We start from the raw sequence: 16,369 nt of genomic DNA, 5'->3' as shown, positions 1-16,369 counted from the left end.
TTATACAATGTAGGAAAGCAAGTAAAGATTTCTGCTATCAACGAGCTACATTTGACTCAACTCAGCACGCCAACTTGCACCTTAGAACAACCGCACCCATTACACCAGGCTGCCAGGCTGGCTGCCAGTAGCTACATGTTATAACAGTTAGAGTTGAACTCTACCAAAACTATGGTTCAACAGTTTTGCTACGCTACGTAAATGACCTACTAACTGGTAGAATTATCGGTATTACTGGTAGCTTTGGTAGCAAAATAAACATAAATAGATGTGTAAGACGGAAACTGGGAGCCGACGACTTCTCTTTGTGTTTTCTTTTCTTTTTTAATTTTTGTTTTGTTTGGTTGACTGTTTTGCACGTAATTAGAACAGCAAATAATTCAATGTTTGTTCATTGCATATTTGATATCCTTACAGAATATAAATTACATTTTATAAGTAGAATAAAAAAAATAATTCATCGTGTAATTTCTGCGCTGCTATGCAAACCAGAGCAATTAGTTTTGATGCAGGTACAGTTTAAACGCACAGACATAAACGCATATATATAATTATTTTTGTTATTTTATATTCAATATAATGTTCTTCATCATGATCAAAGGCTAGAGTTTCCTATTATTATTAATAAATGCAAAAGTTGTTTATGAATAACAGAAACATGTTTTATAAAAGTTCGACGAAATATTAAAGTGATGTTTGATGTATTTTTGCTTTGCAGTATCTTTTATTTTACATATTGTTGAGGACATTACGTTTTATAGTGATAAATATGCATTGTTTTCTTTGTTTTTACTATAACACCCCTCTATTTCAGGTTACAAATCAACAATTTTCAAATAAAATCTCAATTTTGCTGTAAATACTGTTCATTCTTAAGTAACCGACAGAAGGATAACTGTGTAGAACAAAAATGTTCTGTAGGTTACCCGGCCCTCTATATATCCTCACTCAGTTTCTAGACAGTTCACAGCTTCCGGTTTTTAGGAGAATCTAGTAAGACACTGGTCGAATATACAAAGGACGCGATCGTTGTGAGGTACCGCGTGATAAGTGTGCAACACACGTAATGTACAGGTAAAGCGGATACTGTAGAATACGGTAGCTTTACATCTCTCACAACGTTACAATGTAGCTGCATCCCATTGACTGACCAATTCAGATATTATTGCTCGACATCGGTACTTCAACTGGCGATTGCACCCTGTGCATGATGGAGATGTTGCTACGGAAATAAGTTTTTCTTATGAAAGATGGGTGCTTTCATTGGCAAACGTGAACGCGCAGAACAGTCAATGTTGAAGTACTCAGTTGTATCAGCAGTTACATCAAGAACCTCTGCATAATTTGAAAACAAGAGATTTGTGACCGATTATTATTTATGAGTTATTGGACCAATCTTTCTCCACCAAAGCATCATTTTAATAGGCATATGAAAAATATATAGCAACCTTTTTACAAAGAACTAACAACTAAAGGAAACATCTACTGTTGTTTAATGCATGACAGTGCAAGAGCACACAATATTAAGAAGCCACTTTATGTCATAGACACAATGGTGGTGGTGATGCTGTTGTACTTCAGTTACTTGGTTTCAGTTTAAGTTTGTGCACATTTCGGTGAGAGTAAACGGTACTGAAGAGCAGATGAAGTGTTAAATGGGGCAATGGTGTTCTTTCACGTCTTTCCAAGGCCTCTACTATCTCGACCAGTCTTTTCTCCACTAAAACCGACATGTCAACTGATTTCTGACGTCTGATGAACGGTATGGAGCGTATGCACAGATCGCCGCCTGCCTCCCTGATATTCGTTGCCTCGCAGCGCCCAACACAGCATTTATGTCGTACGCGAAACTCTGTGCTCTACAGGTAACTATTTGATTCTTTCCTCTACTTTGTGTTGTGTTTATATATTCCGTTCTGAAGTTCATTAAATATTGGCACAAGTCTAATGGTAGAACCAGAAAAAAAAGAAAAAAAAAGATACTGAGCCTCGCACTAAAAGATTCATGTTTGTGAAATACCACTCTATGGTTGCTGTAACCTCAAAATGTGTTTCAGCCACCAATTCCTTTAGATGTGTAGATTTAATGGAAGTTACAGGGGAAAGAATCTTATGAATACAGTATAAGTTTGAACATTTCGTTCTTAAAATCCTCTTTCTGACACGGTTAAAACAACTTTGTGGCCAAGTGGGACGTCGTAGTGAAGCAACCGAGCATTCTCGTCGCCTAATCTTTTTTAGTTGGTTCAGTAGATATTTTTCAGCAATCCCGAGGCAGTGTTTTCCCCTTTAAAAATTACGCTACTGGCCATTAAAATTGTTACACCACACACTACAGACGCGAAATTTGGTCAACAGGAAGAAGGTGCTGTGATATGCAAATGATTAGCTTTTCAGAGCATTCACAAAAGGTCGGCGCCGGTGGCGTCACCTATAATGTGCCGACATGAGGAAAGTTACCAACCGATTTCTCATACACAAACAGCAGTTGACCGGAGTTGCCTGGTGGAACGTTGTTGTGATACCTCGTGTAAGGAGGAGAAATGCGTAGCATCACGTTTCCGACTTTGATAAAGATCGGATTGTAGCCTATTGCGATTTCGGTTTATCGTATCGCAACATTGCTGCTTGCGTTGGTCGAGATCCAATGACTGTTAGCAGAATATGGAATCGGAGGGATCAGGAGGGTAATACGGAACGCCGTGCTGGATCCCAACGGCTTCGTATTACTAGCAGTCGAGATGACAGGCATCTTATCCGCATGGCTGTAACGGATCCTGCAGCCACGTCTCGATCCGTGTGTCAGCAGATGGGGACGTTTGCAGTACAACAACCATCTGCACGAACAGTTCGACGACGTTTGCAGCAGCATGGATTATCAGCTCGGAAACCGTGACTGCGGTTACCCTTGACGCTGCATCACAGACAGGAGCGCCTGCGATGGTGTACTCAACGACGAACCTGGGTGCACGAACGGCAAAACGTCATTTTTTCGGACGAATGCAGGTTCTGTTTACAGCATCTTGATGGTCGCATCCGTGTTTGGCGACATCGCGGTGAACGCACATTACGAAGGTGTATTCGTCATCGCCATACTGGCGTATCACCCGGCGTAATGGTATGGGGTTCCATTGGTTACACGTCTCGGTCACCTCTTGTTCTCATTGATAGCATTTTGAACAGTGGACGTTACATTTCAAATGTTTAACGACCCGTGCCTCTACCCTTTATTATTGCCGGCCGGGGTGGTCTCGCGGTTCTAGGCGCGCAGTCCGGAACCGTGCGACTGCTACGGTCGAAGGTTCGAATCCTGCCTCGGGCATGGATGTGTCCTTAGGTTAGTTAGGTTTAAGTAGTTCTAAGTTCTAGGGGACTGATGACCACAGTAGTTGAGTCCCATAGTGCTCAGAGCCATTTGAACCATCTACCCTTTATTCGATCCCCACGAAACCCTACATTTCAGCAGGAAAATGCACGACCGCATGTTGCAGGTCCTGTACGGGCCTTTCTGGATACAGAAAATGTTCGACTGCTACCCTGGCCAGCATATTCTCCAGATCTCTCACCAATTGAAAACGTCTGGTCAATGGTGGCCGAGCAACAGGCTCGTCACAATACCCCAGTCACTGCTCGTGATGAACTGTGGTATCGTGTTGAAGCTGCATGGGCAGCTGTACCTGTGCACGCCATCCAAGCTCTGTTTCACTCAATGCCCAGGCGTATCAATGCCGTTATTACGGCCAGAGGTGGTTGTTCCGGGTAACGATTCCTCAGGATCTATGGACCCAAATTGCGTGAAAATGTAGTCACATGTCAGTTCTAGTATAATATATTTACAAAATTATTAAGGCTTTCGTGGCCACTTGTTGACAAACTGCCTATTGGCTTCTGTCTCGGGTTCTTCGGCCGACGTTCATCTAATGATTTTTCTGACGTTTCGCCAGCACGAGTGGCTGGCATTGTCAAAGCTTCACCCTCCATTGCCGGTGGTGAACTGGAGCCGAGCTCGCGGCCGCAGACTATATGTACCTGGCGCGCCAACGTCCGAGGGCTTCTCCGCGGTCATTTCCGGTGCGTTTCTCCTCTTGCTACCTGCGACGGTTGTTCGCTGCAGTACGGGAAGCCAGGATCCGTTGACCTTAAGGCTTTCCTCTTTCTCGTTCAAACTGTTCGCTTGTTTTTGTATTTCTACAGCTTCTCTGAACAAGCGCGTGTGATAGTGCTTCTCTACAGCCAGAACTTCCGTGTCGCCGAATTTTATTACGTGGTCGGTCTCATTTGTCATATTTGTCCAATGAATACCCGTTTATCATCTGTATTTCTTCTTGGTGTAGCAATTTTAATGGCCAGTAGTGTAAAACATTGGGCATACTTTCACCGGCAGTTGAAACAGAATTCCGCCTTTTTTGGTGCAGTGCCGTCGGCTTCTAGGCACTGCCTTCGTCGCCATTTCATTTCTATCGTGAACGGGTGGACTCATGTCTAATCCACAGTAACAAATAGGTGTAAAAATTTGCATCGAACAGCGTAGAGAAATTAGATTCCGCATTTGCATGTAGCCATCATTTAAGTTTTATTAGATTCCGCATTTGCACGTGGCCACCATTTAAGTTTTCTTATAGTTCATTTCTAACGCTAAATGTGCTGAATTTTTTCTTCTGATATTCCTGTGGGGTAAGCTACTTCGTATGACTTTAATAGCTGGTCGTTCAAATTCAGTATGGTACACTTTCTCAATTATTTCATCTGTGTTTGCAGTTTGGGACGCTCTGCACGCGGATCATTTTAAAGTATGTCACTTTTAAATTTAGTCATACACTTCTTAAGTGTTCAAAATAGGAAGCAGACTCCTTATAAACTCTCACCACCATACAATGAATTTGCGTTGGTGATAAAACGTAAAAAAAATTATGACGCAAGGTATTCCATTTCGTCCTTTTCAACGAAACACCCGCAACATGACTACTTAAGGAACCTGCTTATAAAAAAGTAATTCACAAATGAAGTTGACAGTACTTTTACAATAGCATTAAAATGGTACCAACTACCGAAACAATATTACGTTGTTATCAACCCGTATTCTATGTGGAAATAATAATATTTCGTAATCCATGATAAATTAGAAACGGAATTAATCAGTAATGTAACGTAAGTCACTAGCTAAATGTCTAATGTACTGATTCTTCATCCGACTTTGTTTATAGGCGTGTTTCAGTGCCCTTCATTTCATCAGTTTGGTGGTTGATTTTTCTCGCACATGCTATGTACGATGTTTAATTTGACAGTTAATTGTTTCCTACTCATTTCACTATCATATACCTTTAGACATGTCACTACGTTTTATTGATGCTGTAGCAAAGATATGTTGTGGCTGTTAAGCTTAACTGTTTTACATCTGTTTTAACAAACTTGTTTTACTTCTGGTGTACAATTTTTATACATCTGTTTTTAGCATACTTGCGTTATGTACGTAGTTTTTGCTAATCCTTTATTTACTTTGACATTGGCTTACCAATGGTCTGAGCATATTTCACTTTTGAAGATAGTACAAACTGTCGAAACCGTTAACGTGAACCCAATAAACTTTATATCGTTGTGGGTCTACTAAATGGATCGGTAAAATACTACTGGTTGCAAATGTCAGAGCATCACATTTTTAGAGGAGATTGTACAGAAAGAAACAAAGCTGTATGAGGGAAAACATTCAGTCTGAGGAAATACTGAAACATCATAATTTTAGCATGCTGCATCCGTGCAAACTACCGTTTGTTAAAAAAATACTCAGAGATTATTCTTCGACAGAGCTATATTTCGGGCAATCTACTACGTTAGCCACATTTATTGCGTCATATTACTATGTTGTTGCGTCAAGCATTGAAACACTTCTTTGCATCGATGAATGAAACTTCTCAAACGCAGCTGATATAACCTGCATCTCTGAATATCAAGTGACCGCTGATATAGTTGAGCGGTCTGATTTCTGTACACAAGAAATGGAGAAAAGAGAAGTCGCTACATTAGTCAGGAATTGTCAACATTTAACAACGTAGAAAATGATGAACTTTGCTTAGGTCAACATCTGGAGGCATGTGCGACAGAAGTAGAATTTCAAAACAAATCCTACATGGTAGGAAGTTTATACTGAGCACCTCCGACAGTTTTAATCTATTCATAAACCTCCTTGACGCTCTACTGGCCTATTTATCACTAAGAAACAAAAGAAACAGAGGTTACTGGTAGTTTTAATACTGATTCCGTAAAAACTCTACCAGTAAGAATTTACTGCAGTCAGTATTATTATCCAGAATGAGATTTTCACTCTGCTGCGGAGTGTGCGCTGATATGAAACTTCCTGGCAGATTAAAACTGTGTGCCCGACCGAGACTTGAGCTCGGGACCTTTGCCTTTCGCGGGCAAGTGCTCTACCATCTGAGCTACCGAAGCACGACTCACGCCCGGTACTCACAGCTTTACTTCTGCCAGGTCCCGAGTTCGAGTCTCGGTCGGGCACACAGTTTTAATCTGCCAGGAAGTTTCAGTAATATTATCATTTAACTTAATTCCTACTGTAAACCTTGGAACTAGGGTAGCTAATTGTTCCGAAACAGCAACTAATAAAGAGAATTATATTACAGAAAAATAGTCAGTTGTCTTTCAGACCATGACATGCTTTTTCTTATGATAAATATCAATACTGATCATGAAAGAATATCTACTGAATAAGAAGTAAGGAGAGTAGTCAGTCAGCAAAAAATTGAATATTTTTGTAAATTACTGAAAGAAGTGCATCGGAGTGATGTATTCAGTGCTCATGACATTAGTGGAAAGAACAACACCTTATTTGAAAAACATTTTCTTCACAGAGTAACTAAGATAAGATCAAAGTCTACAACAATGCCATGTGTTATGCAAGGAATCAATTTATCTTGTCGGACAACAGGGGACTGTATCTGCCATTTAGAATCATCTCTTATGTAGATGTTCTAGCTCAATACATGTAAAACGTTCACGAAATAATGCGTATCTCGAAGGAAAAAATAACTACATCAAGCAGCAAAATAAAATGATTGTGGGATATAGTGAAGGAGAACGCTAGGAAAGTCAGAGATGACGGGGAGAACATTCTTTTTAAAGTAAATGATACAATGATAACATATGCGTGCCGTGTTGCAATTTTTTTAACATCATCTTGTTTCTGTTCTCGGTCTCAGTAAGTGGTTTCATGAAATATCTGAGACGAGGCACCACAAGTAACGTCTTAGCATGAATGATACTCTCACTACAACAGAAAAAGTCAAGTCCGTCATGAAACCATCAGAAACAATAGAAAATAGTGGGAATGATATAATGGCAACAATGTTAAATAAAAATAGTCTTCTGAGTTTAGGAAAGTATTATGTTATTTGTGTAACAAGTCGTTCATCGCTGGAACGTTTCTCAATTATCTAAGACATGCTGATGTTAAGCCTGTGCAGAAGAAAGGGAATAAAGAAACATGCATTCGCCCAATTTAACTTTTGACAGCACTCTGAAAAATTTCAGAGCATTTAATGTGTAAGCGGCTTCTCAGCATTGGACTAAAAATAATACATTGTCAGCGTCACAGTGCGGATTTTAATTTCTACATACTCTGAGTAAAATTAGACAATAAATTACAGGCTACGGACGTGTTCTGTGATCTGCCAAAGGTATCTGACTGTGTGAATCACAATATTGTTTTAAATAAATTAGAATAACTGAACAATGTCGGCAGTCTTAACATTTGTAGTCTACGTAAAACAGCGAGACTTGTCAGCTTAGAAATGAATATGCCTAGTATTACAACAGGATACGCACACAGAACTAGTTTTCAGCAAGATGGCAAGTCACCACATTATCATCGTGAAGTTGCGTATTTCCGTAGGAATGTGCCAAATTGCATTGAACGTGGTTGAACAATATCCCGGCCACCACAATCACACGATTTAAATCTCAATGGACTTGGGTGTATGTGGTACGCTAAGGACAGAGTTTTCGTTCCTTTGCTTCCGGGAAATGTCGAAGAGCTGCGACAACGGATAACACAAGCAGTTGCTACCAGTCATCAAGATTTTCTTCATAGGATTTGGCAGGAAACTGGTTACAGGTGAGACATTTCTTATATTACATTTGTAAATATAACAATTAAAGGTTACTTTTGTATAACTAACTTATAAACACCCCAGCAGTCTCTGTAATTCAAGGCTGGAGGCCACAAACAATGGTCGCCCTGCTTTACGAGAAGCATGCGCAGACTGCTGCTGTCACGTTATGCCCCGCAGGCGTGACGTCAGTGCTGTCGCTGACGACGATGGGCATGGGAGCGCGCGCCCAGATGCCGCCCGTGTCGTACGCGACGGCGTTGGACTGGTACATCATCCTCTGCTTTCTCACCGTCTTCTCCGTGGTCGGCGAGTTTGCGCTGATACACTACCGCGAGAGGGTAGCCACCAGCATCCGGAAGGCGCTGCAGGAGCGTGCCGATAAGGTGACTACCTTCCTCCCACTAGGCTACATAAAAAAGGGCCAATAACGCTTAAAATCAGCACTCTCCCATATTAGATCAGGCTAATACAGTGTAATAGCGACTCAGTCTTGATAATGACCTCAGTTCGGCGACGACGAGAGTCGACAATTTTGTTCAATTACGTTACATACAGTTGAAGCCACTCATCAATGATTAGATCTCGAAGAGCAGTGGTTCTCAACATTACTTACACCATTACCCCTAAGTGGAATCAGAAAGATAAGTGATATTCAGTTTTTAAAGGTTTCTGTAAAAAAAATCATAAATTAACGAATCAATGAGCAATTGGTACTACTTATTTCTAACAACCTTTATTCATAGAACGATGAAGCAATTCTTAGTCCATCGCGAATGCTACCTACAGCTCTTCAGAAAAGAAATTTATCTGCAGTAGTTACAAAACATGCTTCTTTTCATCAATTCCCTCTCCAGTGACACTTGATTCACTCACAGAAAAAAATGTGAGCACTATACTGTTTGTAAAATTGACTGTCAGTGCTTTGCGTCACTATTAATAATAATTATTATTATTATGTGTAGGCGCTGTGACAATGCAGTAGTAGTCTTCATACAGGGTAGTCAGAAACAGTCTGAAAACCTTGTAAGTTTGTTGTAGGATAGGTTGTGTTCAGAAATAATTTTTTTCTTGAAAGTTCGATACGTTGCGTCGTTTCCGAGTTATTTAGGACTGAAATTAGCCAGTCATGTCGCTGTGCGCGCAAATTCAAGCTTCATGCCAGATACAATTAATGCCAGTTTTCGTTGCGTATATGACAGCTCACGAGACTGCTCAGCCTTTGGCTCCATAACCAGTTTACGTATACTCTCTTGTTCAGTTTTAGGAAGCCAAGCGGAGAGCACGTTTGGCGACATTATCTCTGGCAGGCCGCTTGAATTTGCGTGCGCAGCAGGCTCATGGCAAAGTTTAGTGCTAAATAACTCGGAAAAGGCGTAGCGTATCGAATTTTTTTTCTTAAGCTTTACTTATCAGCACAACCTGCCCTGCAAAACCCTTACAAGCTTTTCAGACCGTATGTGAGCACTGAATAGTTACTGTTGCGTTGTGCTGCCAATTAGTTCGTTTAGCTGTTGCGAAGTGAATAATGAAGCAATTAGTTATCCAATTGCGGTAACTACATACAACAAGCTTAATGCATTTTATGACATATTTAAACATGTGTGATGTATACGTCCAAATATTGGTGTCATAGATGCATGTTACAAAATTTAAAGAGTGTGTCTGGTGGGTGAACTATGTGAGGAAGATGTTTATAAAATCACAATCTGTTATCTCTACCACGTTGTATCACGCATAATACTAGTACTTGAAAACAAAGTAATTACTGGTAATTTACATAATCAGTATTATAATTTTAGGAAATAGTGATAATAGTATTGCTCTGATGCTGTCCCGTCGATTCTTAGTACACTAATTTTTACATTACAAATGAAAGACACACAACACTGGCTATTTGTTACACAAACCGGTTTTCGGCTGTTACGGACTCACCAGCTACAAAGATAACTATGTGCTGAAGTAAAATTTTGTTGACTGAAGGGTTTTAAACTAGTGCATCTACAGACTATCTCCATTTCCAGAGATGAAAAGTCCTAAATCTAAGATTAACATGTTCATCTCTGGAAATGGAGATACTCTGTAGATGCACTAGTTAAAAATCTTTGAACCAACAAAATTTTCCTGCACCACTTTCTTATCTGATGATGGCATAAAAACCCAAAACCTGTTCGTCTAACAAACAATAAATATTGTAGAATATTACACCGGTGTTGGGGTATGATTAATTTATAACAATAAGCCGCGAAGGATTAGCCGAGCGGTCTAAGGCGCTGCAGTCATGGACTGTGCGGCTGGTCCCAGAGGAGATTCGAGTCCTCCCTCGGGCATGGGTGTGTGTGTTTGTCCTTAGGATAATTTAGGTTAAGTAGTGTGTAAGCTTAGGGACTGATGACCTTAGCAGTTAAGTTCCATAAGATTTCACACACATTTGAACATTTTTTTTATAATAATAATACACTCCTGGAAATTGAAATAAGAACACCGTGAATTCATTGTCCCAGGAAGGGGAAACTTTATTGACACATTCCTGGGGTCAGATACATCACATGATCACACTGACAGAACCACAGGCACATAGACACAGGCAACAGAGCATGCACAATGTCGGCACTAGTACAGTGTATATCCACCTTTCGCAGCAATGCAGGCTGCTATTCTCCCATGGAGACGATCGTAGAGATGCTGGATGTAGTCCTGTGGAACGGCTTGCCATGCCATTTCCACCTGGCGCCTCAGTTGGACCAGCGTTCGTGCTGGACGTGCAGACCGCGTGAGACGACGCTTCATCCAGTCCCAAACATGCTCAATGGGGGACAGATCCGGAGATCTTGCTGGCCAAGGTAGTTGACTTACACCTTCTAGAGCACGTTGGGTGGCACGGGATACATGCGGACGTGCATTGTCCTGTTGGAACAGCAAGTTCCCTTGCCGGTCTAGGAATGGTAGAACGATGGGTTCGATGACGGTTTCGATGTACCGTGCACTATTCAGTGTCCCCTCGACGATCACCAGAGGTGTACAGCCCGTGTAGGAGATCGCTCCCCACACCATGATGCCGGCTGTTGGCCCTGTGTGCCTCGGTCGTATGCAGTCCTGATTGAGCGCTCACCTGCACTGCGCCAAACACGCATAGGACCATCATTGGCACCAAGGCAGAAGCGACTCTCATCGCTGAAGACGACACGTCTCCATTCGTCCCTCCATTCACGCCTGTCGCGACACCACTGGAGGCGGGCTGCACGATGTTGGGGCGTGAGCGGAAGACGGCCTAACGGTGTGCGGGACCGTAGCCCAGCTTCATGGAGACGGTTGTGAATGGTCCTCGCCGATACCCCAGGAGCAACAGTGTCCCTAATTTGCTGGGAAGTGGCGGTGCGGTCCCCTACGGCACTGCGTAGGATCCTACGGTCTTGGCGTGCATCCGTGCATCGCTGCGGTCCGGTCCCAGGTCGACGGGCACGTGCACCTTCCGCCGACCACTGGCGACAACATCGATGTACTGTGGAGACCTCACGCCCCACGTGTTGAGCAATTCGGCGGTACGTCCACCCGGCCTCCCGCATGCCCACTATACGCCCTCGCTCAAAGTCCATCAACTGCACATACGGTTCACGTCCACGCTGTCGCGGCATGCTACCAGTGTTAAAGACTGCGATGGAGCTCCGTATGCCACGGCAAACTGGCTGACACTGACGGCGGCGGTGCAGAAATGCTGCGCAGCTAGCGCCATTCGACGGCCAACACCGCGGTTCCTGGTGTGTCCGCTGTGCCGTGCGTGTGATCATTGCTTGTACAGCCCTCTCGCAGTGTCCGGAGCAAGTATGGTGGGTCTGACACACCGGTGTCAATGTGTTCTTTTTTCCATTTCCAGGAGTGTAGTAATGATCTTTTAAAATAGTTTACTTTCATGACCGAAAGACAGTCGAACACTCTTGTTTTTACGACTTAGAAAATTTCATTTTACCCCTCAGGAGGTAACTACAACCAGGTTGGGAACCACTGACGTAGAAATGCTACATTGCGAACATGTCGCTAGCTATGTTTCACCTGATGTTACAAATAGTCTGGAACATTTTCATGGGATTAAGATCGGCTAATTTAGCAAGCCAGTGGAGGTGCGACAGTGTGCCTGACTGATCGTCAGACCGGGAACCTACTTCAGCGCACGGTTGTTGTTATCTTGGAAGACGGCAGTGTCTACAGCATACCCAGCATGAAGATGTAGAAGCAAGGGCAGCACTTGGTCACCATGTATGTTGAAGTTAACATTCTGGCTCACTTCGACGGTACGTGAGTGAATAGTCATATGTAATTGTGCGAAAACACCACTAACGTATCACAAAGGCATGTTCGACCGTAACTACACTTTCCACACACAGGTGGGTTAAACACCACAGTGCACCGTCGGTACAGTCGATGCTTTACATCATTTTGGGAGAGGCAAAGTGGCGACTGGTCCGACCACACAAACACCTACAGTCAGCCACTATCAGAGGTCCTACTTCTGACTAGTTAGGCCCACTGAAGGCTTGCAGCTTTACGTGTCAGTGTGATTACGTGACTCGTAATGTCCACTGAAGGCAGTCCCTTTGGAGTGTTCTCCCACGAACTGCTTGAGCTGTATCTGAGTTTACTAACAGCAGAGACTGCTGTAGGTTTTGAAATCGAATGCCACTGACAAGGCTGGACGCTTATCGTCGGTATCTGGTGGTTCTTTTTTAAATCTTTTTTACCGGGGCTTAAGTCTATAGCCATACGGCCATTTACATACAATTTTTAATCTTTAGCTTGTTTACACAAGTTGGCTACTATATTTATGTGTAAGTAAATGGAGAGATGTAAGTAGTTAGAACGAAGCACCATAATTAGACAGAGTATTGGCTCAGGCCATTTAAAAGAAACGAAGAAAAATGAAGTAAAAGAAGGAAGAGGAAAGAAATAATACCGTAATTTAGAGTACCCATCTCATTTAGAGTACTGGTAGAAATACTGCCAGTCTACACTGTGTGACAAATTAAAGTGATGCATCCAGAAGGAGGTGAGGAAACGAAATGAAACTTCACGGGTTGGGAGAGTATGTGATGTCACTTCAGTGATTACAAAATTGAGTCAAATGTACAATGAACTTGGCGGTCTTGGCCCTCTTATCAGTATGGCGTTGCACGCCCTCTGGCCTGGATGGATGCACTGATTCGGCTGAGGAGGGTTACACAAGGCTGTTATATCCAGTCTTGAGGCGAGATCTCCCACAGTTCTTCTAACTAGTCCTTGATATCCTGGATATTGGCGCTGAGGCGGAGTTTACGTGCAGCACATGATCTATCAGGAACAGTTCTGGGGATCTCGCTGGACACGGGAGTATCTTAATACTACGCAGAGAGTTCACAGAGACACGTGTCTTGTGTGGACGAGCGTTGTCCTTTTGAAAGATGGAACCAAGATACTGTCTCAGGAGAGGTAACATGTTGTGATAACGCAGGATGTCTATAAAATACAGTGATGTCGTCAGAGCTCCGCCAGCTACTATCAGCCACTATCCGAAATCACAAGCGATGGCTCCCCACACCACGATACCAGAAATAACATCGCCGTGCTTCTCCAAAACGTTGTAAGAATGGGACCTCTCCCTAGATCTACTCGCCAGCGATGATCGTTCGCTGTACGGCAGGACTACTATCAATCCCCGAGCACAGTGCGACTTTATTCATCAGTAGTCCATGCTTCCAGGTCATTGCACCCATACTGAGGCAGTAGTCTGTGTTGTGGTGTTAACGGTAGCCTACGTAATGGATGGTAATTCCCTGGTCTGGGTGCATCTCATCTCCGACCACTGCTGCTGGATGACACAGAATGTTTGAGTGTGACCGTTACTTGTTCCAAATCGTTGGTGCTCGTATGTTGGGTGCTTCTGTAACCAAGGTAGCCAACGTGTTTGGTGAGTAAAGAGGCACCGCACCAAAGATTTACACCGCTTACAGGGAAAACAGAGAAACATCACCCGCTAAGTTACTAAGCGGACAAAAATGTCATTGAGTGCTCGTGGTGGACGTGCATTGAGAAAGATTGTGACTAAAAATAAGACGTCAGCTGCAATAGTCCCTACAGAACTGAATTTGGCACTCACAATCCCTGTCAGAACCAAAACAACACGAAGCAGAGGAAGAGTGTCACTTAGTCGGATGGGTCTTGTTTCATGCTGTTACTAACTTCTGGCTGAGCTACTTCCCAAGAGTGAAACACGGCGGGGATTCGGAGATGATTTGAGCAGTCACATCGTAGAATCCCATCGGCCACATTATTACTCTGCAAGGTCGTTTTACTATGATGGATTATGTGAAGATTTGGGCCGATCAGGTTCATCCCGTGGTATAAAGTTCGTTTCCAGCGATGATTCCATCTTCCAAGACGACAGGGCCCCTGTTCACAAGGCTCACATCGCCCAGGACTGGTGTTGTGAGCCTGAAAATAAAATGTCGCATCTCCCCTGCACACCGCAGGCACCAGCTCTCAATATTATTGAGCCTTCGTGTTCTCCTTTGGAGAGAAAGGTTCTTCATGGGTATCCACCACCATCATTCTTACTTGGATGTAACACTATTTTTCAGGGTAAATGGTATGAGGTTCCCTTGAAAACTAAGCAGGACCTATATTTATCAATTCTGAGGCGACTGGATGCTGTATTGAATACCAGCCGTGTTCCCACATGGTATTATGCATGCTAAAGCATTGTCTTTTTGGTGTTTCAGAATTTTCGAATACCCCCTATATGCTGTTGAAACAACTAATGGAAATGCAGCCGGCTGAAGTCTTGGATAATCGCCGATATTTACACATGTACGTCCCCCATAATTTGTTTCAACGTTTTTTACACCGGGAGAATTTCAGGTTACAATTAAGTAAAGAGAAAAAGTTTTGAGACTGGGTTTTATTATAAAAGACGGCAGTCTTAATGGTTCCGGTGTTCTATATAGTGTCCCTCCTGTTGAGTGTAATGCACAGAACGTTTAGACAACTGCGTGAAACACTCAGTAAAGTCCTTCTTTAGGATATTGTTCATCTCGCGCAACACATTGGTTTGAACGTCTTTTATGCTGGTAGTGCATTGAACCTTCATGTGAATTTCTGCACTTCATCGTTTTGTGGTAAGTTAGTAACGATAGTATCAAGTCTTGTCGCATGTGATGATTTTGTTCGGAAAAATATTTTTGCATTTCAATGAAGTCTTGGCTGGCATCCAGGATCGTTGATTTTTTTTTTTTTTTTTCAGCAGTCAAGGTGTGCTGGAATGACTTTGCACACACTTTTCTCGTCTTCAAAACATTGTAGAGAATAGCTTGAACACATGGTCTGGATCGTTATTTTTTCTGTTTTTCCGTCTTTCTTTAGTTGCTTAAAATTTGTGGGTCTATGTTCCGTCTAAGAAATTAATTGAAGACAGTTTGTTTGTTGCCGAACGCGCTTATCTTCTTTTATTGTTGAAGCAACTTCAGTGGCCTACAATACATGTTTCTCTTCATAGATATAAATGTTGATCACAAAGTGGAAAAGTGCAAGTGATACATGCGGCCAACTGGACCATGGAAACTAATGAATACATGTCGAGGACCACAAGCATGAGTTAAGAACACTGGACATCGTAAGTAACACCGAACCATAATTTCACATCACAAAATTTATGCTACAAAAGTTGATTCTAACCTAAAAAAAATTAAGAGCAAAACACGACAAAATGTAACATAGTGACATATTGTAACTACCAAACAATATGTTTATCATTTGTATAAAAAGAAATGTATTGCAGACCACTGAAATTGACTCACAAATAAAAGAAGCAAAACGCGTATCGCAATAAACAAACTGCCTTCAATTAGTTACATAGACGGAACATACCTTCACGAACTTGATTTAGAGATGTTGCTCCAATGCGATTTATGGCAAAACAACGTGGACCCACTACAACGGCATGTCCACCAGTTAACACTGCTTGCACGCAACTGACGGATCGAATGCACATCCAGATTTAGGTTTTCCGTTATTTCCCTAAATCGCTTCAGACAAATTCCGCTATGGTTCCTTTGAAAGGGCACGGCCGATTATATTCCCCATCCTTCGCTAATCTGAGCTTGCGCTCCATCTCTAATGACCTCATTGTTTACGGGACTTTAAACATAAATCTCCTCCTCCTACCACTCGAATGCACATCTCTTGTTTGCTGTTGTTAATTCAAGCTGCCACCGTAAACACTG

The 16,369-nt window shown here is 42.4% G+C and overlaps 1 protein-coding gene across 3 annotated transcripts in view; it reads left to right on the top strand.

Moving 5' to 3' along the window:
- LOC126355973 (uncharacterized) overlaps positions 1-16,369 on the top strand; it is a 185,466-nt gene that overhangs the window by 165,329 nt on the left and 3,768 nt on the right. For all 3 annotated transcript variants that reach the window (XM_050006579.1, XM_050006580.1, XM_050006582.1), the window contains one exon: positions 8,301-8,506. In XM_050006579.1, the coding sequence (XP_049862536.1) occupies positions 8,301-8,506 (206 nt within the window). The remainder of the gene's footprint in view (positions 1-8,300; positions 8,507-16,369) is intronic.

This window comes from Schistocerca gregaria, chromosome 3 (genome assembly GCF_023897955.1).
Source record: "Schistocerca gregaria isolate iqSchGreg1 chromosome 3, iqSchGreg1.2, whole genome shotgun sequence".
In the NCBI taxonomy this organism is placed as follows: Eukaryota; Metazoa; Arthropoda; class Insecta; order Orthoptera; family Acrididae; genus Schistocerca; species Schistocerca gregaria.
Note: the sequence above shows the minus strand (reverse complement) of the source record. Positions and strands in the feature narration are given on the sequence as shown.